The sequence below is a fragment of the Neodiprion lecontei genome, chromosome 5, assembly GCF_021901455.1.
Source record: "Neodiprion lecontei isolate iyNeoLeco1 chromosome 5, iyNeoLeco1.1, whole genome shotgun sequence".
In the NCBI taxonomy this organism is placed as follows: domain Eukaryota; kingdom Metazoa; phylum Arthropoda; class Insecta; order Hymenoptera; family Diprionidae; genus Neodiprion; species Neodiprion lecontei.
The window spans coordinates 460,448-488,313 of record NC_060264.1 but is presented as its reverse complement, the minus strand read 5'-3'; the positions used below and the strand labels follow the sequence as shown (position 1 = coordinate 488,313).

Sequence of the window (27,866 nt, the reverse complement as noted above, 5' to 3'; positions counted from 1 at the left end):
TTTATATAAAACAGGAAAAAGGCCAACTTTCGCGAAATATTTACTCGTCTAGATGTAGTTTCTACTTAAAAGCATTCGCAAATGAGGAGAGATTTCGTTTGTGATTGTTTCCAATTCTACGTTAACGATTTATTATTGTTGTTAATATCAATTTTATCCAGAATTTCACATTTTTCATTAATTCCCAGCCATCTGATAACCCTGCTTTTCCTTTTAACGTTATCTATCGTATTATACTCAAGTGGTTAAATAAAATTGTGTTAAATAAAAAGAAAGTGTCCAAACGGAAAAATTATTCTCTTCGGACGTTGAAAAGTTGGAAACCATGAATTTTAATCGAGATAGTTTATTAATTGTAATAACCTTAAACGACTTACGTTATGGTAGAGCTTTTTTTTAATTGCAAATTCGTACAGTTGGCCCCATTTCAGTGAATAATATCTCATTCCGTTCGTAAATGAATCCTACATAAATCTCTGGCTGTTAATAAATTTCGATATCTCGAGCATATTTTGAAATCAACTTTCAACTTATTGGACACATGTGCCAACAACATGTATCGATTGCAACAGTAGTTGCTTTATCGTTAAACTGAAGGCCTGGTTAAAAATGTAAGCACGTGATTTATTGAAGTTGAATGTGACGTACAACTTTTTCATTTTGTCCAAAAATTTTATCGACAACTGAGCTCGTTTCACAATTCATGCGATCGGACGTTGTTTCGACTCAATTGTAGACTTGACGAATTTCTAATGGCGGGCCAAAAACACCGTCGATCTTTCAAGTTCTTCCAGGAAATGCAAAACGCGAAAGCGAGTTTGCTGATCCATAACGATTTCAAAAAGAAGTTCAGATCCCATCCGACACAAAATGGGGTGGGAAAAGAGTCCCGGGAGAGTCGGGACTGAGTGTGGCTCGAGAAGGGATGGGAGGGCGGTAGCTGACGCAACGGAACAGCGGGGCCAATCGGATAAGTGCATTCCAATAGAGCCGGGCCGTCTCGTCCAATCAGATAACGCTTTGACGTTTCTCATGCTCTATCGCACCAATCTCCGGAGGTAGAGCAGAGTAGGCGAAAAAGAAGAAGAGGAAGAAGAGGAGGAACTCTGCAAAAAACGGGACGTACCTACCGCCGCCCCGGCATGGCAATAGCCGAGACTCTGCATAAAGTGAAAAGAAGAAAAATAAGACGAAGAAGAATGAGATGTGGAAAAAGGAGAAACCCGTAGGAAATGAATCAAACTCCGCGACATTTCAATTATTTCTTACAAGTGCCCCCAGGCTTAACAGAATCAGAAATGAATTGAATATACATGGTATTCCTGATGTGTACGTAACGGAGCGTCGTCTACCGAAAACTCCTACTTGCGAGTAAAAATTGGGGGAGGGAGTAATATATTTAGCAGAAACGTTGCGGACGATCTGATATACCGGGTGCTGAAGGTGCGGGAGAGGGTGAACATCCCCATTCAGATTGCAGCCTAGAAGAGAGAAATGGCAGGAAAAATGCAACCCACCTCTTTCGGGTTCACCGAACTTTTATGATGCGTTTGAGACTGAGAATTAATTACAAGGATGAAGTTAGGTTAGGTTGCTTTAACGATGCATGTTTGGGAAAAATCGCTAAATTTTCGAAATTTAGTAAACCATTGTAAACAAAGTATACTCTTATTCCGAAAAGCCAACTCCTCGAAAGTCGTTCTCGAATTGTTCAATAATGATTTTTCACCCTGGTGTATCGTTGCATTGACGTTACTAATTTCAGTCTCGTGATTAATTACTCATCGTTTGTTCCTGCGCTTGACCGGATGTAATATTTTATTAGGGGCGACCTTAATCTTTCCTAAGCCTGTTGATTTTAATTTTTCGATTGTCATATATATATACATATGGTGTGTGTATTGCATTGAATTACAAGCCCTCCAAGCGAAAAGCGAACAAGTTCTTTTCATATTCCAGCAGAACAGAAATCCGCCGACACCTGCCTCAACCCTGTCACAGCACTAACAATAAGAGACTGACTTTGTAACGATGTCAAAGGAAGATCGTTTCGTCGACTTCAATAAGAAGCTCAAAGTTCGGAATTACTTACGATTCAGTGAGGCAAGATTGTTATTCGAGAGTTAAGGAATAAAAGAGACATTTTTTCATCACGGCTGTATTCTGCAGGGTGTGAAAAGAAAAAAAATTAGTGAAAACATATATCATCCTTTAAGGTGAAGCTTTCGGACGATTTTGAAGGATTTTTAAGTATTCATAGTTTTCTTCTCGTCGCGTCTCTTTTAACAGAGATTAAACCGAAGGTCGTGCCGTACGGGATTTGGACATTAAAAATTGGGGAACGAGACACGCGGTTTTAGTTATATAGCTGTCGCAAAATCGGCGCCGGTTTTCCAGTTTCGCGTCTTAATGTTCGAGGCGGCGAAATTTGGGAAAGTTGCAAACCAGCAGCGGGCGTGAGTTTAATTAAACTTTGGGCGTTTCATTTTGGCCGCTGGCTAAAGAGAATGATTTTTTCCCTTCCTCGCATCGCGCACTCGGACCTTATCTCTCAGCTGTTGTAATCTCTACGTCATCTTTGCAGCGTTCGCTGTGCCGACGCGAAGAAAGCCATAAATATGAGTCAGCCTACATTTTGTTCTCGGTAATAGTAAAAAAGGAGACGAGAAATTAGAAAAAAAAAAAATCAAAAAGTTCGCCCTAATCGTTAACGAAATTGTACTCTTATCTAGCAAATTTTTCTCGCTAATATGATACGTTGTATTTCATATCAGCAAAAACGGCCGGGCCGTTTAAGTGGTTAAGTGAATTAAATTTAATTCACAAAAATATATTCCACATATAGCACATGTGTACACATACCAACAAGCTTTACACACATGTCAAAATTGTGTCTCTTCGCGACGAATTCTCAAATGTAATCGTTAAAGTGAAACGCTGCATTTTTATAGCAAAATAAAATTCTCGCGCGATCCCATCGCCTCGACGATTACACGGGTCTGCAACCAAAAAACTGCACAAGTTTTTTTACACCGCTTCTTATAGATTCTCACTCGCTGAGACAGGGAAAAGTACTCAAAAAGTTCCGTCACGTCAGGTTTTTTCTCAAACTTGTGTTTGTAGTTCCATTTAAAGCGAGACTCCCGTTTAATTCGAAATCTAATATTCTATTCTTGGCTCTGCAAATTCTATGCAAACGTGATTTCTTACTTCCATTTAATACGTATATTAAAGTGAGACTGAAGAACAAACACAAAGAAGGAAATAGAAAATGAAAAGCCGAAGCGTGTTCGGTGGTGTATAAAAGAGATGAAAAGGTTTCATAGGCGCAAAGAATGAACACCGAACATTGCATACATTTTACAAAGAAATTGCTTATTTAATTTTATAAGAAATATTGCTTGGTTGAATGTAATAAAATGTTGGTGTTTTTCATTATTGTTATGCTTTTTTTTATGCGAACACCTTGCATTTCGCAAGAATACTGTACGCGACGGAGGGAAACGGAAGTCATTTATGGATTCGTCACACTCAAAAGCATAGTATTTGCCAAAAAGATCCCGTGCAGCTGAAAAAAAAATATTTTTTTTGCAGCGCTGTGTTATTGTGCGCCAGCAGCCATTGCGGTGCTGCAGCGTCTGCTCGCCGAGAGAGCCAATCAGATTAGCTCGTCGTTCGCTTAGCGTGATAATGGCCATTCGCATTAATGAGGAGAGGAGAGAAGAGGAGAGGAGAGGCGGAGGTGACGTCATCAGTACCTGCCAAGCCGAGTCGGCCAATCAGCGGAGCGGGACGTCGAGTCAGAGCCGGCGGTAAATCAGGTTACCTGCACGTTCGTCGGTAATTAGCAAATAGCCAAGCGACGCGAATCGACGCAACGAAAGCTTTTCGATTCGCATCGCGGCTGCATGACAGTTGCGAATCGGTGATTCAGAGATTCCCGGATTTTTCAAAATACGATAAAAACTAACTATACATGTATATGTGAACCGTCTCGTTCAGCGAGCATGAAAGAATTTTTTAACGAAATTTTATTCATAAAAATCATATACTGTACGGCAATTATATGCCACTTTGCAATTCTTTTGCAGAATTTCTTGCCCGCATATTTTCAATTTATAGCCTGTACCGTTTTTCTCCAGTTCGAAGACAAGCGATTCTCCCGAATTCAAGATTCATCAGTTCTTAATTCCTTCACGTTCAACAAATGTTAAGGATATTCCGAGTGGATAAGAATCGTTGGGCGTTTTTGGCATGATTTATCTTTGTACTGAGGAGATAGAGAGAGGGTAGAGGGGGGGATGAAAGGGGACAATTATTATTGACCTCCTTTAACGACACGCAATAAACATTCTATGCATATTACTGTCTAACACTGTGCGCCGGTGTAAAGCCGCTCCACAGAATAGCTTGCGATGATAATACTCACGTGTATTATACCGTGTAGGCGATATAACGTTTGACCTCCCGATGCGAAACGATTATCATTTTTACCTATAACCTGCACTCCGCTAACCAATGCGCACGCAAGGGATCGCTAATTACCACGGCCATGCGTGACGTGAAGATAAGCGTGTCCGCTCAACTGCCTGGACAACAAGTTGGTTGAGTAAAAGCTCAAATTGGAGGTTAAAATTAAGCTGCAGAAATAAAGACAAGGAAGCGATAATTCGGCGTCATAAACAATGGCGAGAAATTCGTTCGATAATGCAGTAAAGTCTTGGCAGATTGTGAGGCAGAAGTACTCCAGGTACCGGAAATGACGCGACGTGAAAGCCGTTGGACGAGGGTGCGGAAATTCCCGCACCAGGTCAGGTTTTCTATTTTGAAACGAAAGCGGGGCGCCGTAAGCGATGGCAATTATTTCGCATAATTACCCATCCCGCATACGCAGAGTCGTCCATAAATCCCGGCGGATGTACGAGCCGTAATGATTTCACAAACCTGCTGCTAGCCGGATAAGCAGCGGACAGTCCCATTAAAGCTCGTTGTCCGCGCGATTCATGGATGGACCAGGTTTCCTCGATGCGGAATGAGGTGCATGGCGCGCGGCCATATTTCACCGTCTACGAACCACCCGAGGGGTGTTTTTACGGGAATGACTAGGCACCCTGTCGTTTAGCCAAGGTGTACAGTCGGCTAGAAAGCATGCCCGAAGAAGGGAATCGGGAAATCAAGATTGAAGACGTGCAGCTGAAGTTAACCGAGTTGAATTAGGTCGAAACAATGTTCCTTCGGTATCCGATACTTGCACGGAAATAGCTCACTTATCGACAAGTTTTCAGACGCCGTATAGCCATGCTGCCTTTATTCAACGAAACAGTATAAACAACGCATCCTCAGATTGTTATAATTTGCACTGAATTGTTTTGACACAATTTTTCGATATTTAGAAAAAAATATTTAAAAATTACCATCACGAAGGTAGTTTTCTAATAAAATTTATCGGACCCTCATTCGGTAGTGGAATCCAAACATTTGTTTCTTGACCTCTCAATATTGAGATTTATTGTTCGAGTGGACTGTAGGTACACCCGGTACACGCTTCAAGCATCATACGGTAAAAGCTTTTACATGCAGTTCCTCGAAGCGATGTAATTGCAAATTCAGTCGATCGACATGGTCTAGGAAGTTCGGAGGGTTGGCCGAGCAGCATCGTGAGGTAATATTGTAAGTACGTACGTCCGGGGTTAGGAGAGAAGGGATGAGGAAAGGAAAGCAAGAGTCCGTATAGGGGAGGAGGGATCTAAATTCGAGAAGTTGCTAACTGGGTTACCTAACCAACTTGAAAATATATAACCGGCAGGACGTATGGCGGAAGTTTAACGGAGTAAGAATAAGGGAAAACTTGGCCGAATCGTCTCCTGCAGCATGCAGTGGAGCGTCTCGTCGGTTGGTCAGCCGCCGCGTCGTGTAGCCGTATCTTTATTCCCAATAACGTCTTTTATGTGCATTCAAAGTCGCCTCTGCACCGAGCGAAAGAGGGAAGGATGGCGCATAGACGCCGATGCGGAGGCTGCAACATGCAGCCGCTTCGGAGCGTATCTCCAATTCCAATCGAATTTCCACCGCATTGCTCCTCCCGCCCGCCTGTACAGCTGAATCTCGAGCTGCAATCAGAGATGTAAACTTCTCTCCGTGCGAGACTCTCGAGTCCTCCACGATTTCCTTCCTCCTTCTTGCCCCTAACTTCTGTCCAGCGGCAATTACCGGGGTCGTTAGTCTGCCGGAATATTCTCGTTGAAATTGTGTACGGAGACGTTAAAGTTTGATTTAAGGACGAGAGTAGCTAGTGACGTCAGGTTCATTTCTAACAGATTGCTGGACAGTTTGGTAGCACATTTTTTTCTCACTTTTACCACCCCTTGTTTCTCATTCATCCTTATAACACAAAAACGAAGAGTCGCGACGAGACGAGAAAAGCTCCACTATTCAGAGGCGGAAATCTAATTTGAGCTACAGCGGGGGTTCGAGGATGAGACAGACACCTGTGACCGCAATCCGTCAGTACCGTGAGTGCGGCTGGAGTGGCGCATCTTCGCGTTATTAATACACCAAGGCAGCGTACGAAGGGTGGTGATCAAAACGGCGAATACCTAAATGTACCTACGAGTATAAAAGGAGCGCTGACGTGGACGATGACAGAATACCGATTGGCGTCAAGAAAAATCCATGCCCCGACATGTCTTGGCACCGCGGTTAGACACCTGGTCATTGAAATCCGTTCGACGATACTCAAAACGTGCACCGGAACCGCTGAGACGTCGTTGAGCGACCGCAGTCAAAACGGACTAACAAGTAACAACCCCGATCTAACCAAACTTGTCCGTCAGTCGTTGCAGGGAGCAAATTTACGCGTGCCTTGGGTGGAGAAGAGCCAATGCGCTGCAATCTGGAATGAGTTTTTTCAAGCCCCGGGGATCGTTGGAGGGCCGAATTATTCACCGTCACTGCAGCGAAGGCGAATGTATAGGCGATATTGTGAAAACCTTACGCCCGGCGCTTCTTGTCGGAGTCACGAGAACACCTCGGTACGTTTTCTTCTCGAAAAGCGTGACAAAAGGGCGTAAGCAGTACTGAAGTGTAAAGTCGGTACAAACCTGACTCCGGAACTTCAAGATTTTACAAGATTTCACGTAACTTCAACCGAATGACTTCGAGTGACTTCGTAACTCAACGTCACTTCAAGTCACTTCACAGTACTTTTCTTTGGTTGCGAACACCTGACTTCGCAAGTGGCTATTCCCTCGGCCATGACATGGCGTCCGAATGAAATGTCCGTTTAACTTCGGCGCGATATCGACGCGATGCAGTCGTGCCGCGATTCTCGTCAACTTTGCGGAAACCGGAAATAGCCACCGTCGCCCAGATTCGGGGCGAAACTCATCGCGCCAGCGAAATCTACCACCTAAATTGCGGGATTATCCCCCCGCGAGTATTTATGACGCAGGAATCAGGCTTCGCAATTCACGGAGTCGCAGCTTCGGGACAACCGCGATTAACTGGAGCCCCCCCCCCCCCCCCCAGCACCCGAGTTTCGCCGTCCCTGGCCGCCGCCTGCATGCATGCGGGGCCCAACAGATAGCGCTAAAATATACCCCTGGTGCCTCCGGACTTCCCGCGGCGAACCCCCATCGGCATAACGCGCCATTCGCGTGCTGCGCCATCCCCGACCACCGACCCCTTTTGTTTCGCACGATCACGGACCGGCGCGGATCCACGCTTCGAAGTGCGGCGTTGGTCTTGTATACCTACAGGGTTATCACCTTGTGGACGAGGTTCATGTTACAGTGACGTCAAATTGATCAAACACCGAATGATAATTACTATTTTAGAACCTAAGTATTAGGAATTCAGAGAAATTGAATTGTCCAATATTATATTGTAACACTTTTGGTGTTACGGAAATTAAATATCGGTTCGTTGAGCGATAAAGAAGTGACCTAATGTCGTAAAACAACGACTTTTCATAAAGACTTCGGCGACTTTTGTTTCAGGATAGCAAAACAATGATTTGACATGCGAAGTCTGAACATTACGGTGAAAATGGTTTTTTCTTTAAACCCTGATTGCCTTTCAAGTGTACTTTTTTCAAAACAAAAAACTGACAACGGCAATTTTTCAATACTCAACTTTGGCTTTGTTCAAAGTTGAAAGCGCTGCAATCACTGATGCAACTCAGCCGAATTTAGAATGATAACAGGCTACAAGTTTTGTTTCCCAAGAATAAAAAAAAAAGAACAATTTCCATTGGAACTAAAAATCGTCAATGACAATTTAACGAACGATACTCTAGTATTCCGTTCCAAACTGGCCACCCTGTATGTGTATATTCGCTATTTTATTCGTGGCCAAATTTTCTGATCATACTAATCAAAACAATTGTCAAATGATTTTCGAACAAGAAATGTTTGGGTCGATAGCTAGATCACCCATCTACATACAACACAAGGAGAATATCTCCAGTCAAATTATTCCAGCTGATCAGTTTGGCCAGCATTTCGAACATATTGCAAACTCGCATATCAAAATTTCCGGGATTTGAAAGCTACGTGAGGCGGGGTGGAAACGACCTGCATATTTCTCCACACTCTTAGGTAGGTCGAATGATCCGTATCAAAGGGAAGAAGCCGGAAGGCAACAAAAAAAAAACATCAGGGTAGAAACAGCCGTCCGGCGGAATTGAAGTCGGCGTAGTGAAATCGGGGCGAATTAAAAACCCGCGGCACCGCATGCACGGATCGCTTGCGACCGAGTAGCTCCGGGGGTGGCATCCACGCGAGGGTGGCTCACCCTCCTCGGACCCCAGGACCACCCGGTGCGAAGATACTATCGCGCGTTACACCGCGGTGGTGGTTAGAGGGTGGCGGCCGTGGCGGCGGTGGGTGCTTCGCCACCTCCGGCAGGCCGTAACCCACACCTTTCAGACACCCTGATAAATTACTCAACCTTTCGAGCTATCTAGCAGCGAGCCTATTCGGTTTGCACCCCTCGAACCCCGCGCTTCCTCTCCCAGCACCCTGCATACACTCTCCAGAGGCAGAGGAGTAACCACGCCACGCTGAATGGGGCTCTGCAGAAACTATTCCGAGTCCGACCAAGAAGGAGATTCACGTGTAGCGAACTTCCCGTTGAGAGAAGCAAGACTCCAGTTTCACGTATAATACAGCGAAACTCTGAAAGAGTCATGTTTTCTGTTTTCCCTGCTTTTTTACCACCCCCCTTTCTCTCATTCCTCATTGTTTTACCCTCGGAACAAGAGGTCTACGTCTCACTGTGCAGGCGAAGTTATTAGGTATACAGAACCCGGGGAGAAAGAGAGAGATAGATTGATTGATTGAATCATTGATTGACATTTAATAAATTATACCTTAGCTCGTATGAGCCACGAGGCGATAAACAGTGTGATGCAGAGATGATTCAATGCGCAAAAACAAAAATGACTAAATACAGATAACAGAGTAAAATAGCATAATAGAAGTGAGGACAGCAAAAATGAAACCAAAAATAAAATTAGAAAGTATATAGATTGGAGTCGATTAATAAAAAGAACTTGAAGATGGAAATAAATTTAAAAAATAGAAATAGAAAGAGTGTGAAAATAAATAAAAATGAACTTGATAAAAATAACGTAAAATAAAAGTAATAGTACAAATATGAATAGAGTTTTAGAGAATAATATGGAAATAAGGAAAAGGCTAACGAACAAGAATAGAAATACTAATTAAAATAGGAGGTTACGGGAAGACAAATAATAGCAAGGCGAAAGAGAGAGAGGTTTGGGGGGGGGTATTAATATACCGGATGAAACGAGGAACTGAGTATACATAATAAAGTTCCACGAAAATTGCTTCAATATTCACGGAGTCATTTTAGAGTTATTCTTGTATTCATAAGCTAGTTCACTACTCGTGCATTGTATGCACTACCTTCAGCTTAAAATTAATTCTAACCAAAAATTATTACTCGATTCCATATTCTTCCACCAAGATAGAATAACCTGCACTACGAGAGAAGAAGAATCGACAGCTACAGCCGTTTTTCAATATCCTTACAATAAGACACCAAAATTTTACCCAAATCTCGTTTACAGTTGACATACCTACACTGCTTTTAATCGACTGTTAGTTCCTAAATTACAATAGAATCAATCGATGAATATAAATTCTACAATTTTACAAGTGGACTGAAGTCGTCCATAGATTGTTGGCGATATTCTAGTCGGAGCACGTCGGTAAATCTGTCGTGATTCGCGAACCGGTTCGGCGCAGCGGCGGTATCTAAAACTTTTCGGGGGTTGAGAATTGGGTGAAACTTTACGGCCTGAGCGATAATTACATCTGCACCCAGGCCAAGGTCCTGCTATACGTAGGTACTCACCTATATAAAGACGCGAAACGGTTGGCGGTTGTTAAGAAGGGGGAAAGTGGAATTTATCGGGTGATAAGGCGGCCAACTCGGTTCCTTACGATTGCCATTATTCATCGACAGGCATGGGGCGCCGGAGGGCGCGTGGCGTCGGCGGCGCTACTGACGAGCGTTTTCTTTCGGTGACCCTGCACCCCCAACCCGCCCCTTGGGTAGCGAACGGTCAATTATCGCGAACGGGCTTCGCTATCGGGGTCAAAGAGTGGAACCGTCCGGCCGGGGTGGACGGGTGGTTTTCCCCGGATGGTGGTGGTGGTGGGGAGAAGGGGTGGGGGTGGGGCGACCCCGTATCACCGGCGAGCCCCGTTTGACCCGGCACACACGCTGCCCATAGATCAAGCGGAACCCTTACGCCGAACCACTCGGCTCACCCCAGCGCCACGGGCCGACCATTAATTTACAACCCGCAGGGTCGCCCTCGGTTCGCCCTTATACCCTACACCCTTCCTCGCGCCGCTGCCGCTGCTCGACGTAGGATACACCGGCAAATCCCGCCGCGCCACGCGTGGCAGATATGAGATACAACTGGGATCACCGAAGGTATTCCGCAAAATTCCCTCCTTTACGGCCTTCCAAGATCTGTTATGCACCTTCTCGAGAAAGACGATGTGATTCAGGTTAAGTTTATCTACGAATGGTCAGTGATCACTAGGGTGTTTCAGAGAAATATAATTTACCATTTTCCAAAGAAAATGTAATCTTTGTTTATTCGCTAACGTTCACCGCGTGACCAGTAACTGTTCAAAGTTAAATGAAACACCCGTAGAGTGATCGATCCCCTTTAACGCGCAGCTTCTGCAGATAAGTTGGACGATCATTTTGTCGAAGCGGGACTTTCCCGCAAGGTGTATATTATCACGCGTTTTCAACAACCGAAGAAACACAAGACTTTCGGTAAAGGAACAACAGCAACAACGTCAAAGCAGTTTACCTTGTCAGTTTGTCAAAGTTAACCAGTACCGTTCTTCCCCAAACCTCAGACTTCATCCAGGCCAGTAAATTCATCGGATTGTAAATCTTCGCGTTAATTGGATTGGGGTTGACTATGAGCAAGATCGTCCCGAGTCATGGAGCTGCGGAATTGCGACTCGAAGAGGAGAGTCGCGAAAATAGTTTAACACTAAATTATCGCATGTTTAATGCAATGCAAAATTGTTATTCCTGGTTAATTAATTGGAGAGTGCTGGAAGCGAGAAAGGCGGTTCGAATTATTATTCCTTTATATTCACCAACGTGCCTGCAACGGCAACAATGACGAATAAGAACGATTGTACGAAACAAGTTTGCAGCCAGGTAGCTATAAGAGAAGTCCGACTCCAACCCCTTGTTATAGTCGCCCACTTCCTCGCGGTTACAAAGCAGAAGCAACAGCCACGGCCTATTCATACTGGCTTATTAAGTGGAAGAGAAGCCAACTCAATCAAAGCGGTCGACTTCAACCTACCCCTTCCTTGCCATTCCCTGCGCATTCTCCACCCTGAAAACAATTACAAGTCCTTACTACCGAGAACTCGAAGACTTTGTTGCGTTATGCAATTCGCCTTGTTACGTAGCTGCTGCCACGAGTTGCAAGTTTGCCTCGGTTTAAGAGGTTACACGTACCTGGGTAGGTGAAAAAAAAACATAGATTTTTAAAAAAGGTGCTCATTCGAAATCACTATCTTTTGAGTGTCTGAAAATTTATAAAGAAATTCGCAGTAATGACAAAGTTATGACGTTTTGTAACGGAACGAGTGAGCAGCGACACGGACATCAAAAGAAGGAAGAATGAGGTTGACGCAGCAAAAAATAAAAATGTACTGGAAGCCTTAATATCTCAGATAGACCCGTCATATGACCCAGGAACCAACGATTTCAGGTAAGTTTGAAAAAAACTAGTTATTTCAATGTCAATGTAAACTGTACTCAAAACTGGACCGATCGGGATCTAGTTTCGCAGTTATATTTCACACAATAATCTTGTACTTGTCGAGTCGTTTTTTTTTGACACCCGGCACAGCTTTTTTTTTTTATCATCGCAAGTACTGAATAATTTTGAGGCAAAAAGTCGCCTGTTTTATTCCAGAGACTGCCATGATCCGAAAAAATTAAATTTTTAAATTTCGGCTCGATAAGTACTAGTTTTATGTATCTACTTTTGAAAAAAATTTTTTTTTTTTAGATAAAAAATAGCGGAGGCGCGTCCGATACCGCAAAATTTATCAACTAAAACACGTCCCAGGAAAACCCCCGTAACTTTTGTTACCGTTTGAAATTTTTCATACAATATACATGAAACGTCATACTTTAAAAGATATATAATGGTGGTTTAATAAAATTCAGTGTTATACACCAAAAAAATTCTTAAACATAACCCTAGTCTTAGTCATCTCAGGTACATGTAACCCCTTAAAGAGAGTGCCTCTCCATCCCTAAATTTGAAGGTGAAAAAAGGTTGGCGATCCTAAGGCTTGTTTAATCCCTTCCGAATCGATAAGTGACATAATGATCAGAGTTGAAATTGTCGAGTTGTCCCTTCCATTCGTCGTTCGTCCGCCTCTCGAGTATCCCTCTTTTCGCGAATTTGAAACAAAGAAGAGAAGAACAAAAATTCATCGTTCAGCCCCACGCAGGCAGGGTTTGGTTTAATCGATTTAGTCGCATCAAAGCCATGCACGATGTCGGACGAGACAGGCGGTACGTACATATTGGTCTAGAAAAATAAACAGGCTAGACGCGTGCGTGGCTACAACGTGGAATGAAAATATTTCACATCTGGTCGAAATGAGTTCGGCCGGGTTATACATATAACGGGAACTAGCGAGTGACGGGTATTTACGGAATTCCCCGAGCATGTACGTATATGTAATATCGATGCATCAAAACGTTAAATATTAATACACGCCGTTTCGCACTCCGACACGTTGTAGAAATCGCTCACAGGATTATGCGAGGCGCGATCCGGTTCAGCGAACTCGAAATACCGTCTCTGATGAAAAATACCTGCAAGTGGAAAAAAAAAAGAATTCCCCATTTCGTGTTCTCCGACGATCTGGATCAGTAATTTATACAGCAAGTTTGATAATCACATATACACCGCCTAAATACGGAACTTGGCGATTATTACAACACCGCGGATATAACTCTGGGATGAACGTTAAACCGAGAGCCATAACTCAGTGTCAGGGTTGCGTCGCGTCTGAAGCCAACAACCGGTAGATGTGAAATCCAAATCCTCGCGTATCTACTTTTGTCAGGTACGAACACCCCAATAAGGTCTGATCCTCGGTCTCCGGAGACACGCCGCGGTAATTAATAATCGAATTAATTACACCACGTGATAGGACAATCGCTCAGATCCACTCTCTCCGTGCGCTGATGCGACATTCCCCACTTTTCGGAGTTCGGTTGGGACAGGATTATACAGGCCGGAGGATAAAGCGGCGGCTTCCGGAAAGCTTTGTGCTTCAAAAACGGATCAGTTCGATACAATTCCAGTAAAAAATGATTCTAACGAATCATCGCTTACTCCAAGCATATGCGGTGATACTGGAAATCTCTGGGTGATTTCCTTTTCTTTTGTTATTTTGTTTTTTATTTTTTATCCCAAGTATAAGAGAAACACGCGTTCAGCCTTTGAACTGTTCTCGGAGAAGCGACGCAGGGTTACGACCGCGGTCAGGAATGATTGACGAGCCAAAGGTCAGTGGAGCTAAAAATGCCAGCAAAAGAGACAGAGAATCGACGCCGCTGGATTATATACATGTACATTCTTGTACATATATATATACATATATATACATATAGTACACAACGCGTTACGTGGCGGCTTATCCGATGCCGATACAGAAATTGCGAGATTGTCCCCTAAGTGATTTAACTTCACCTGTTTGTCCCCCTCCACCGTCACCATTATACCTATACCTAGAGTACTTTGTTGTCAGCTTTCCGTTGAAAAAAAGAAGCAGAATCCGATTATACAAAGAACGACGTATTATAATAGAAACGAAGTAGAGAAAGCGTTGAGGATGATTAATTACGGTGTTTAATTAAACGTTGATTGTCACTTATTACAGCACCGTTTGCCTCTTCCTATTCTACGTACACAACGTACAGGTTGTGTTATACCTAGGTTGGTATGTACCATCTACACACGCTGTGTAAAAGCGAAGAATAATTTGTCAAAGTTGGTCGCCAAGAGCCGACCGACCCTCCCCGCACAGTTTCAACGCTATGCGAGCATAAAGCGAAGCCCAAGGCTTTAAATTTCCCGATTCTCAAACTGGAATACGATGTGAACCGCACGCTCACTCGCCGATTCGCGGAAATGAATTTCAGCGGCATCCGCCTGCATGGTGATATGACAAAGCGGGGGTGGAGACAAAGAGGAAGAGATAAGGCCCGACGCCCTGATCTCCGCCGGGTTTATGTGTAGGTACGCGAATCGCGGTGCCGCTTGCAGCTTGGAGCTTGGAGCCTGCAGGCGCAAAGCCGCGGGGCGATAGGACCGAGAAATAATGGACACTGGGGATCGTTCTGCAGGCGCGCGAACGCTGCACCAAAGTCGCCAGACGTATACGCTCCGGGATATTTATGGGCGAAGAAGACCGCCGAGGAACGGAGTAATGGCGAATCTACGACATCCGGCCCGTCGAGGGGATTTTGCGCATGATTTAGCAGATGCGCGAACGAGGGAGAAGCTATGGTGAAATCATTTTCTTACGGAGCCCCGTGGGCCTTAAGGGGGGATACAGCATGGACGGTCTGAAATCATACCTATTTTTGTGAGTTTTTTTTTTTTCAAAGAAAATGAAAATACTCGGAGCAATTTGAGTTTGAGGGCTTTGTTATTTGTAGTTTCAAAAACATTTTAGAATTCTTGCATTAAAATTAATAACAAAATGGCGGCACGGCACGTAATAGGTATGATTTTAGATGGTCCAAGCTGTAGCTCCCTCCTGCAATCCTGCCTTTAGTCGCCTTTGGCTCCTAGGAAGAATTTCTAACAATGAGATCCATATTGCAGCTCGCTGACTGGTATTAGGATTGAATTTCTTTGCAGGACACTCACCTTGATCGTCTGGTGGTGGGATCTTTCATGACCATCACTTCCGTGATTTCCCCATACTTGGTGAAGTACTCTCTGAGGCTCTCTGAAACAGTCGTGAAAAGGAATACCTATTAAAATAGAGTCTTGAGAAGGAAGAATAATAAAAAAGAAAGCAGCTGGAATAGGTACGGCTGGTTTCGGCAAATATTGGCCCGCGGATCTTGAGCTCGTAAAGCGGGACTATAAAAGCTCGGAGAATGGAGTTTGCTCGAGAAATGAAGAAGGCTCGAGTTTCGGCGCACGCGAACGATTTCGGGGGCAAGAATGGGGGAGGAACGGATAGGGGTGGGGGCTGCAGCTTCTCTATCCCTGATTCTCCCGATTACCGAAACTTTGATAATTGCCGGGCACGTCCAGAAGCGAGCGCTTCAACCAGCTCTGTTCAAAACCGAATTAAAACTTTATTTTTCCCATCGCCGTCAGGCCAAGTTGCATGGCAGCAGAAATAAGCCTGCAGTGCAACTGCAACCTGCCTCGTTCTTCGCTATCGTCTCAACTTTCCCTAATACCCGAGATAACAGTTTTCTCCCGAACAAACTGCCCTTCCACAAATACACCCTTTGCCTCTCACTCGGACTAGGTGATATTAAGTTTTCAACACTTGTAAGTGTAGTTTGTTCCGTCGAGCGCTCTTTTCCTCTATTTATCTCTTTTCTATTCTCGACGCGACCGCAAACCTGCCACGACAAAGAGCCGAGTATAAATATATAAGCGGGACTTGAGATCCACCGAGCAGGTTTGGCGTCTCCGGAGCTTCCTGCACTTCGTGGTCAGGCTCTGGTATCATCTTCGCGGTGTGTATTTCTGCATCGTTGACACTGCACGTGGGAAAGAAACTTTCGAATCGTGCTCAGCCGGCGCAATAGGTTCCGAAGGCGGACCGATTCGCTCAGAGTCATTAGATCCTGTCGGTGATCCTCATCGGTGACATCGTCAAAGAACGATAACTCGGGTCGCCGTTGAAGGGCGAAGTTTGGCTCGAGTGGTTCGACCTTCTTCCCCACCTTCGCTGTCGCTCCCAAGTAAGCAAACGCGGCACCTAAAAGCTCACAGCACTTAGGGTGGTGACGGTGGAAAAGGGGGTTCGTCGAGAACGCGCCGAGATTTATAGCCAAGAATCAAGCTCTAAAGTTAGCCAAGTCTGTCCTATTAATTTGAACGCTCGTATAAAAGTATCGTGAATACTTGAGAAGTAGGGATGAATATTCGATAGGTCGATAAATCGATGTAGGTATACGTTGCATGAGGCTGAAATTAGTAACGTAACGTAACGAAACGAAACATCAGGAAATAACCCATCAATTCTCAATTTTAGAATGACTTTCAAGGAGTTGTCTTTTCAAAATAAGATTACTTTTTGTTTGTCATGGTTTACTAAATTTCGAACATTCCTAAGAGTGCAAAGTAGCCATTTTTCCTAAACACGCATCGTAAAAGTAACGTTACCAACGTCATCATCATTACGTTACGCCCAAGTTCGGAAGGCAGATTTCACACAACTGATTATGCGTGTTCGATAAAACAAGCGGTGAGAAGAATCTTCCTCTGTTTACGGCTAATCACGCGACAAGCAATGGAGGTATATACGACAATGTGTAAAGGTATGCAGAGTGCAGCAGAGACTCTCTAACGGTGATTAAAAATCCGTAAACTTCACCCTCGCTGCACGCTAATCCTCCCCCGCTTTACCATAAGCGGATTATTTTCTCTTTCGCGTGTTTACAACGAGTAATTAAATTTCACAGAGATCAACCCTGCACCCCCGCCTACCCGCTTACCAAAGCCAAAGCTTGGTTAGCGATGCGCGTTTCACGCACGCCGTCACGAACGGATTACTGCAAGCAGGAAACAGGTCGACGACACACGTTAAAGTAGGTAATGCTGAAACCCCCACGTGTATACCCGTGCTTAAATGCCCGCTTGGCTGTCAAGCCCGTCCTAAAGTATTCCACAATATTCCAAATTCAATCCAACTCGAATCGACGGCTGTCAATTTTTGGCAACCCTTCTAAACCATGCCATCCATGGTCGATCAAAAGCGGAGCAACAGGCCTACGATGTACTTGGGCAAAATTTGAAAGCTCCCTCTCTCTCTTTCCCTTTCTCTTTTTCTCTGTCCTCGGGCAGAATCGATTGCACGAAAAATTCAAAGGAGAAAAGGAAAAGCGAAAATACGGGAGAGGGTTGGATATCACCCAAGACGAAAAATATCTCGACTCGATCGTCGCGAAGTACACATCACGGGGTATAAAACAGGGTATAATTAGATGGCCGAGAGGGTGTGAAGTACAACTGGGGAATGCGGCCGTTCTGGCTCTTGTCCAATAAGCAAGGGGTGATGAAGGGGTGCGTGGAAAAGGAGGGCGGAATGAGGCGACGGCTAGATTGGTTACACTATGTTACAGGCCGCGGCAGCTCGTCTCGCCGAGCCGCAAGACAACCCTTCATAAATCAACCCCCAACCCCCGAACGCCAAGTACGAAGGGTACCGCTCATATTTCGCAAGAACAAAAACCGATGGTGAAATTTTTTATTATTTTATTTCCTTTTGTTTTTTTTCTATCCACACGATGAATGGAAATTAGACAATATTTTACCTCTGATCGTCGTGACGGACGGATTAAGAGGCGAAAAATCACCGCCAACTCGCCGAAACGCCACGTGTCACGAACCAGACGAGAGAGCGTAAAACATATCCGATGCTCGATCGTGGCCGAGGAAATTCCAGTAATCATTAAGCGTAATCCGAGAATTTGGCGTCGTTTTTGTTAAATACCTCGGGGATCGGGGAAACAGCTGCTTGAATGTAAAGGGGGTAAAAATAATTCCACCGTCGCCTCTTAATCAAGGATTACGATCGGTCGCGTGCCGCTGCTGAACGCACTGCAAGACTCGGTATGAGTGTAAGTGTGTGCACCAATTCCACCCCCCGTAACCACTGACTAATTATTATAATTACCTCTACTATTGTCTTCGCGACAAGCGCGATGCGATTCCACCGGCGCAAGGCGCGAGACACCCGTTGACAATTCCACTTCCAACCCCGGGAACTAAACCACTTATCTGCAGTCCACTCTCCTGAGAGGGAGGGAGGGAGGGAGTGAGGGAGGGAGGGAGGGAGGGAGGTAGGGAGGGAGGGAGGGGGAGAGAGAGAGAGAGAGAGAGAGAGAGAGAGAGAGAGAGAGAGAGAGAGAGAGAAGCGTTTATTCAGAATGTCCTGGGGCAAGGTACCCCCTAAGGACAACAATACATTACAATGTTGAACTCTCGATAGAACGTAAAAAACAGAAACATGTAACAAAGTGAGGAACATTTAAATTAAATTAAATCTATGCTTATTGAAGAACACATGCTATCAGGGTGGTACTACAAACCTAGTTAACTAATGATCTAATCATACAAGGAACATACATGTATGAGTCGTAATACATTGACATTTGAGAAAGAGAGAGAGAGACAATTTGGCGCGGACTTGTTGCTGCTGCTTGCTGTACAACAGACGGTTTCCAAAGATCTCGACGAGAAGGGGTAAGAGAAAAGAGGAAGAGAGGGAAAAAAAAGAAAGAAAAGAGAAAACGGACGTGGGGTGAAAATACGGAAAGCCCGGAATAGGAGAATATAAATAAAAGAAAAAGAAAAACGGGGTAGCGGAAGAGAAGATGATAAAATTCCGAGAGAATAAACGTGGAGAAAAGAATTTTTCAGGGGGGACTGAGCAAGACGACGACGACGACGACAACGACGAGTCAAGACGCGACGTCAGCTTGAGGGAATAAGTCAAGCGAGGGGGAACAATTAAGGAAGTAATGCCGGTAAATTTCGGCGGGACATTTAAAAGTGTAACGGGGAATGGCAAAATTGCCCCCATCAATCCGTACTCCGAGACAAATTAAAGAGGAGAAAGACTCCTCCGCACCATGGTCGCCCGGCTTGTACGGCTTTCCGTCTGGCTCCTCTTTAAATTAGCCTTGAATTTGAATTTCGCACGGGGAAAAGGCCTGTTTTCTTACTCTCTTCTCTTCTCTCCGTTTCATTCATCACCCTACACTACAGCTTTGGCCGTCGTATTCAATAGCTTGAAATTATTAAAGCTATTTGATCGACCAATCCGTTGTTAGGTTTCTATCCTTTTTTTTTCTTTTTATCTTTTTTCAGCTGTAATGAGTCGACGGGTGGAGGTGTGAGAAGATAAATCGATGAACCCAGTTTTCATGTGAACGAGGAAAGCGGGATGAAGTGCTCGCTGAATATCAGAACTATTTGACGGCGGTAATAATAATTGGATTGACAGGGAGAATAGGAGCGGAATGGCATTTTGACTTGTACCCTTCGCGCAAATGTCGAGCTCCGCTTTGAAACGTATCAGCTATAATTCTGGCCGCGATGAATGTGAGTATAATTCACTCATCTCGTCAAAGTTCAACCGACTCTGATGCTATTTCGCGAGTTGCATGAGAAGAGGCGACACCGAGATCCTGTTTTAACTATACCTGAAAATAACCTGAAATTAAATATATTCTCTCTCTGTGAAAAGGTGCAAAAAGACTATCAAGAAACCCCAGATAGATCGATATCTCCGATTTTGATCTGTTTCATATATGTTGCAATGCATCGAAAACTAAGAGACACGTACATTCTTTTATCTGAATTCATTCGTCGATAGAAACACTACAATGTTGGTTTCATTCAAATACATCAAGCGCTTCTATTTAAAACTGAGAAACCACCTCGTTGGGTGCCCATCTTTATGGGTCGTTTTCACCCCTTTTCGATGCACTACAACATATATGAACTAGATCAAAATCGGAGGGGTCGACCTACCTACAAGGATCTTTGGAAAGAGTGCCGAATCCCAGTTTTCCGCATAGCTGCCGACCTATCGTTACTTTTCGTTTATTCAAACGATACCCCAATCGTAGCGAGAAGAGCCGCATCCTTTGCCAAAGGATGCATAATCCCGAGGTCAAGCGAGGATAGTGGATGCGTAGTGAAAATGCAGATGGAAAAAAGGAAGACGGAAGCCTGGGACGAGAGAGAGAAAGAGAGAGGGAGAGGGTGGACTGGTTGAAGGACCGTTCGTTTCAATGAACACCCTTGGATCTTCTGCCGGCGGTTCTCCCCCTCTTTCCCGGCTGGGGGATGCCGGGAGTAGTTGCGCCGGGCTGCCAGGGTGTGAGTAGTGCCCGCGGAAGTTAGGCGAGCCCCAGCCGAACGGAAAAACAGCTCGCGAAGCCCGGCGTTTGCGGGGCGAATATTCACCGTTCGAGAGATACACATAAATCTATAATGGGGATTGGCCAACGCCTGCGGCATGGTACAGCGGTCGTAGAAAGAGGAATATAGTAATTCTCGTGGAAAGCCTGCAGGATATGCGACACGGACGGTTCCACATTTTTATCACACTACGGTAATTCAGGGGGCGCTTTATTTGAGAAACGATTTGCAGAGCTCTGATCGACTGCAGGGCTTCGCGAAAAGCTCACGGGAAAGGCCGGCCCAGGTTATATGTTATACGTACAGGGTTGAATTGAAATCAGTCGTGTTATTGCAGAACGATGAAACGGAGATTTCGGAGTCGTCAATTGGTGTAAAAGTATTCGAACCGATTGACGGAGAACGATCCCGTTTACAGAATAACGGAATATAACCCGACCCCCGGTGATCAGATTCAAGTGTGTAGCACGTGACGTATTATTTGAGACGTTGTAGAGCGAAACGCAGAGAAAGAAGTAGAAGAAGACGAAGAAGAGGAGAAGAAAAACGGGCAAGTACAAAATCCCTTTTAAAATGAGTGGTGCGTCAAGACGTGGTTTAGGGGCGGCGGTTTGGGGGAGGATTATTATTATAAGGACAAACTCCGCGGGAAAGACGTCATTTTTTAAGGGCTGAAGGCCCGCCGGAAGCTCGGCTAAGGACGGTAGTGACTTACGTGTATAAAAGGACACGTCATCTTTATTAATGCTCGGATCGCATGCCATGGCGTACGTTATATTCGACCAGAAAGCCGTTGCAGGGTCCACGGGTCCCGTGTCTTCTATAAATTAGTTTCGTTTCCGTAATTTTCTTCCTTCATCGTCGATGTTTAATTCGAAAACTTTTCTCCATCCTTTTTCTCGTTTCTATCAAGCTTCTCGCGTAGCTTCCAAATGAAAGATAGACTTGTTTATGCGACACGCGGGTTTAAAAACTGTTTTTACCCCCTCACGAAACCCAAGTCGAAATTCAGCGTCTACATTTCACCCTGCTAAGGTTCATATATAACCCTAGTTTGAAGGGAACTGATCCTGGCAATCACACATTGAGACCCTCCAACTCGTAAAATTTACGAACAAACCCTACATTAAACCTCCAACTCTGGAAAATTAAAGTAGGAAATCCTACTTTGACGCTCTCGGTAGACGATTAAACCTATTTTGACGCTATTCAATCTACAGCTGCTCCGATGGACCAGTAACTCTTTCTCTACAGATATATTATTGCAGCGATATTCAAGTGTTCGCAATGAATAATTAAAGTACTATTTCGACATAATTTTGATAAGTTTTATCAGCATTTGAAAATTAAGTATTCAACAATTCTTATTTATTAGGATTTTTATTTGTTTTCACATGTTTAAATTGTATATTTACTATTACTATTTATTTACTATATAATTGTATAATCATAATTAATCAGAATCGATGGATCTTTATCAGCGGGGTAGGATTGTGAGCGGTGAAGGAGGGTTTCAAACAAGCAGGTTTAACCACACTTCTGGAGGGTTAAAGAAGGTTCTAAACGGACCCTACTTTGAGCCTAAACTTGGCGAGTCGGGAAATTTCGAACATTTTTAGCGTCAAAGTAGGGTTTGTTATTGCATTGAAACTGAACCTACTGTACTATCTTTAAACCCTACGTAGGATATAAAGTAGACGCTAAACTTCGACTTTACAATCCGCTCAGCGTTTATCTCTGTAAAGTCTATGGTTTATGTATCAAAAAAAATCAAAACAAAATAAAAACCAACAAACAAAGAAGGGAGCGAGTATAAAAAGATAGAAATTCACAAGACAGGTTGAATCGCCAAATCCTGGCGTTAACGAGCAGTTGTAAAATAATGAAACGAGCATTACGTAGAGTTGCACGCGTTCTGCATATATCCTGCAGCAGACACCGATTCGGAAAGCAAGTTCCTACGCGCGAACCGGAGTCACGTGCCAGTCTATTTCGGAGACGTTAGAATCTCAAAAAGGAGAAAGGAGAAAAGAAAAGCAAAAATAAAAATAAACACTAGAAAAAAAAAATATCGAGTCTTAGCCGATGGCCGTTTTACGGCCTTTTGTCTGGCATCTCTCGCAGTGATCTCGCGCCGCGGTTAAATGCACAGACTGCGTGCTTGGTTTGAAATACCCTGAAAAAGCTCTCTTCTCCACGCTGCACCTGCGCCGATCCCGCAGCGCAGTGCGATGCAGCACTGCATGGATTCCTCGAGAGTTTTGCGCACTCTATATATTCGCGCTGTGTTTTATGACCAGTGACAACCGAGTCAGCGGTGATAATTTACATATTGTAAATTTACGGTAAACATGCTGAAAATTTCCCACTCCCAGACTTATTCTTCATCTTCATGCATACATACATGCCCTGCAAATGCACATATTCAAGTGGATACCGATCCCCGTGTACCTAAAAAAACCTGGTAAACTATACAAACATTATTTTCATACCTACATTTCATATTATCTGTCACGGTAGGAAGTACATTACTCGGTACGGTCGTAAGTCATACTTGTAATCTATGATCAAATTCAAATCTCGATAGAAAGTTGTATGGGTATACTTGATATGTACATCTAGCGTAGGATCGTCGATATTGCAGGGTGTAGGCAGCCATCTTCGCGTAAATTCCCGTCGTAAACGCCGAATGTGAACAAACACTCAGATCCACGTGAGGAGATACACAACCGAAACAATAATCACGCGATAAGGTGGTGAAAAATGGGGAGTTAAAAAGCTTGTTCACACGCCTGGGCGTTTGTTTGTTTTACAAGAATGACAAAGGGAGACAGCTAGCCTGACAGCGAACGATGACTATGTATATTCATCAAGAACACACAGGCACGTACATATAATGGAGTTACTATGTGGCCGTATTCCTAGATCAGGGAAGAAAATCCTGTAATCTCGCGTCACCCAGCAGCAGCAGCAGCGGCGGAGCTTCTGCGCGTCGTTTTTATTGTCCCGAAGGGGGAGTGAGCAGCGTTCAGAGACAAAAGCTCGGCCCGCACACGAGCCAGTGAAATTCTCAGCGGGGTTAAATCCGCTACGCGACTGAAGTCCGCAGCTGGTGTATAGCCGACGGAAGTGCCCGGTCGTTAAGCGAAGGCTGTTTGACCCGGCTCGGTGTAAGAGTGAAAATGAGTTCCAAGACTCGGTAGGAGAGAATTTAGGAGAAGGAAAGAAAGAAGGAAGGAGACGAAGAAGAGCAACGAAAATAAAAATGAATAAAAAATTCAAAACCGGCGCGCGGCTCCCGGATCGCCGTCATTAGACACGGTGTGGCCCCCGTGTGTAGCTGCAATGCGGAGACTCGCGGTACGCGGTGGAGGGGCGCGAAAGGCGAAAGGGTGGAAGGGGGCGCGAATCGCGGGGGCCACCCGTACGGCCCAGGAAGTGAGCCTGGCAGCCGGCCAGGTAGGCTCGGCGCTACTGTCAACTCGGTACAAGCCGCACCGACACCGTGGAAACGTCGGGGGAGGGCACATCAGACGTTTTCGCAAAAATCCCGGGGGTTTGCTTTCCAGACTGGCAGCGGTGTCCGATGGACGCCACGTAGGTGTGAGCGGGGTGATGATATTTCGCGGGGGCGAATAAGCGATCCACTCACCCTGCAACCGGCGTTGGAACACTATTACCGGAGTGAGAGGTGAGCGGAGAGGAGAGGAAGTGGATAGGAGGGGTACGGGAGGTCTCTCATCGGTTCAGAGTCGGATAGTTACAGATCGCTCAAGGACCTGGAATAGAGGCTCATTCAAGATTCAGGCCACAATCCGCATCCGATGAATTAAAGATGTCGCCAAGAGTAACAAGAATGGCCTCTTCCCTCTTCTCTGTCCGACCGCTGTGCACCCTCGGCGCTCCTCATCTCCCCAGTCCATAAGCGTTCAGCCCCAGCTGTATTCGCCGCCCGTTTTTCCACCCCTCCCGCACCGCCGCACCTCAATCGCAGATTGCTTTAACTCCCCTCATTACGAGCAGGTACGGATTAAGCGCCGCTGAAGGAGTAAGTACGTACAGAAGCTCGACGGGAACCAATCGCCGATGCAAAACAGAGTGGAATGAAGAAGGGAAAATAACAAAAGAAGGTATGAGAATAAGAAAAAGAAGAAAAATAAAAAGACGAAGAAGAAGTGGGGAAGATGGTGAAAGAGTGGGACAAAACGATCGAAAAATTACAATTCCATTTGAAGAGAAACTCTGATTTACAAATGGGTTCCTAAACGAGTAGGGTGTCCTTTGTTCTCGCCCGACAGACAAACAGATAGACAGATAGATAGCGTTTTAGTCAGGGCTGATAGCAACTGTAGAACGAAGTGTCACCGAGCTCAAGGAATTCCTGCATGATTCGCAAAGTATCTCTGGAGTTAGATGGGAAGAAGGAGAATGTCTGCGTAGTGGCTCGACTACGTCGCGAGTCGCGTTCCTGATTGGCCTAGTTACACGGACACTGTATATCTTTAATTAATTTATCTGGTTAACTATGGCGCAGTGATCATTCCAACGTAACACGGAATCATGTATTCCGACCGCACCGCGTTCTTTACAACCCGTTTTACCCGAGCGAACCTCGTGAAGTATAACAAGCTGGATGCCCTGTACATGAACTATGATCAGCAGCAGAAGGCGTGTGGAAGTAAAGGCTGGCGTGTAACGAGTGCCTGCAGCAGCAGCGTCGTAACAGCACCGCGACTTTCTACACAAGACCGTTTCATATTGCAAATAATTTCAGAGAAGCTCGAAAAATTGAATTTAATAATTCAATCCAATATACGTCTGAAGGTTCGACGGCTCGGGGCTTGCATTAACAAAGCCGCGACTTCCGAAGTGATGAAAAATTTAACAGTGTATCCAGTCTAAGTTTACGAATCCGATCCGATTTCACTCTGATAGAGTATACTGTATATGTATATACGACACACACGTATACGGTATAAAGGCTATGTGCGAAACGAGCCGCGTTTTCTGCCCGTGATAGCTTGTACGGATCAGGGGCAAAAGCTTCTTGAATAAATAACGAAATATCACAATGCTTCGTAGTAGCGAGAGAAACGTAGATGTTTCACTTGACCCGGGTTAACCCGATCGGCTCAATGCCTTATTGAATATATTGATGACGCGAGCGATGGTATACAGAATTCAATTCAGCCAGCGTTATACCGGCGTGTGTTGGTGATCGGGGAAGATAACAGCACCGGAGTTGCGTTGCATCGTCACATCGGCGAGCGAGAAGAGCGAAGAAGAAGGGGGACGGACAGTCCAGATTATGAGTGCCAAACATAGACTCCGTATAATTAGCCACTTGGTGGGGCCTTGGAGCCAAACCGAGTCCGAGCGGTTCTTCTACTCGCGGGTCGCAGCATCCATCCTCGCACGCAGACACACAGACGAATGAATCAACGGCGTGTCTATCCGTCTGTGAATGTGCGACGGGTCACACAGATTCGACCACCACCAAACTGATCCCGTTCTCATTCCCGCCCGTTCAATTGCAGCCAAAGCGGTGCTCAATTTGAGGCTTATTCCTACTGCTGCTGCATCGGAAGATTCTTACCGTTCCGACTCACAAACGCCTTTCTAAAAACTCGGGACAAAATCGCATGGGTCTGCGACCGATCGCAACTACCGGAATAAAACTGTCTCTCCGTCTTGTCCTGTACCGACAATTGTCGAGTAGTTTTAGAATAGTATAACCAGGGTCTGAGGGGCAAGTTCGCTCAGCTACGAGCCATAAGACAGAAAAGCGGCCCAAGTCGAGACCTTCGTGGAGATGCATGGATAACCCCCTCGCATGTACTCAGGACATGTGACAAATTCACTGCACTCAGTATGAAGGAATGGTTGCCCACGTTCAACCCTTTTGAAAAAACGCGCACGAAAATAGATAGAATAAGGGTTTTGAACAAAACGGTGACGCTTTCATCAAACATTTCAATTTTCTTACGCATTTATTTCATCGTGATTCGATTAAATCCTGTTATCGTTCAAGTTTGGCTTAGAAAATACATTCTATCTTTGGTATATAATTATTGTACCTAGACACTATCCTGACCAAAATATTTCACCTACCGGGTGAAAATATGATAGTCCGCGGTTCTGCGGATCCTATCTAACCCATTATATAAGCAGATCGGGAACGAACAGTCACCCTTCGATGATAATCGATTCATGGTAAAGAAGGTTTAAGAGTATTCGAATTCTCTTCCCAGTCCATCGTCTCACAGGTATTCATCCGTGCCGTGCTCCAGCACTGCTCTCACCCTCTCTCTCTTGATATAGATACAAATGTAAATCGCGAACGCTAGTGTGTGCGCTCGTTCACGATGATGCATTATTCAAGAAAATTTCTATCGATCTATACACTGGCAGTGCCAGTAGCAGTGGTAGCACCGCTTCCCCTTCCTCCTTTCCTTTTCCTTCGCCCATCAACGGTCTGAGAATTGTTGTTGTTGCTAACGGAATATTCCGTGGGGAATTTGCAGCCAATTTTCCCGATTGGATACGTGATACGTTACGCGCGAGATGCACGAAATAAGGAAGGGATGCCGCCCGTCTGCCTCCTTCGACAGACGCCTGAAATATCCGCGAAAACCTTTCGGCATATATCCTGCGGGGTCTACCTTTCACCTCCGACCCATATATTTCTGGGTCCCGGGGTTCCGAAGTCGCTACTGCGCCTGTGCCCCCTCACTATCCTCGTTACCCATTCCCGAAAACCAGCTGAATTTTCTTGTGACACCTCCGGGATTTTTTCATCAATTCTGAAAAATCGGAAGTGATGAACTTCCCCGAATCTTCTCTTCCGTCGCTACATATTCACCGGCTTCGTAGTAGTTTTCTTATTATACAAGCATATTTCGCCGGTTTTAATTTATACAGAGATGAGAACCCGCTGATTAGGACCGCTGTGATTAGCGTTTATTTCGGTTTTGTTTGGACCGAATTCCCCGGGCTAAATCCGGCACCGTGGTGTTTCAGCCTGGTCCGATGACCCGAATCGGTGAAAGGTCAGCGACAGCGTCGTGCCCCTAAACTCAATACCGATCGGGCTAAAAACTTGGCCTACGCAGCTGGTTGCAGGAAAAATCCGGAG

At 44.9% G+C, this 27,866-nt stretch overlaps 1 protein-coding gene across 15 annotated transcripts in view; it reads right to left on the bottom strand.

The window, feature by feature from the left end:
* LOC107222160 (RNA-binding protein Musashi homolog Rbp6) overlaps window positions 1-27,866 on the bottom strand; it is a 411,438-nt gene that overhangs the window by 250,766 nt on the left and 132,806 nt on the right. For all 15 annotated transcript variants that reach the window (XR_006904484.1, XR_006904485.1, XM_015661398.2 and 12 more), the window contains exon 3: window positions 15,479-15,560. Coding sequence is in view for 13 of the 15 variants with exons in the window: in XM_015661398.2 (XP_015516884.2) it covers window positions 15,479-15,560 (82 nt within the window). In the remaining 2 variants the exon portion in view is untranslated. The remainder of the gene's footprint in view (window positions 1-15,478; window positions 15,561-27,866) is intronic.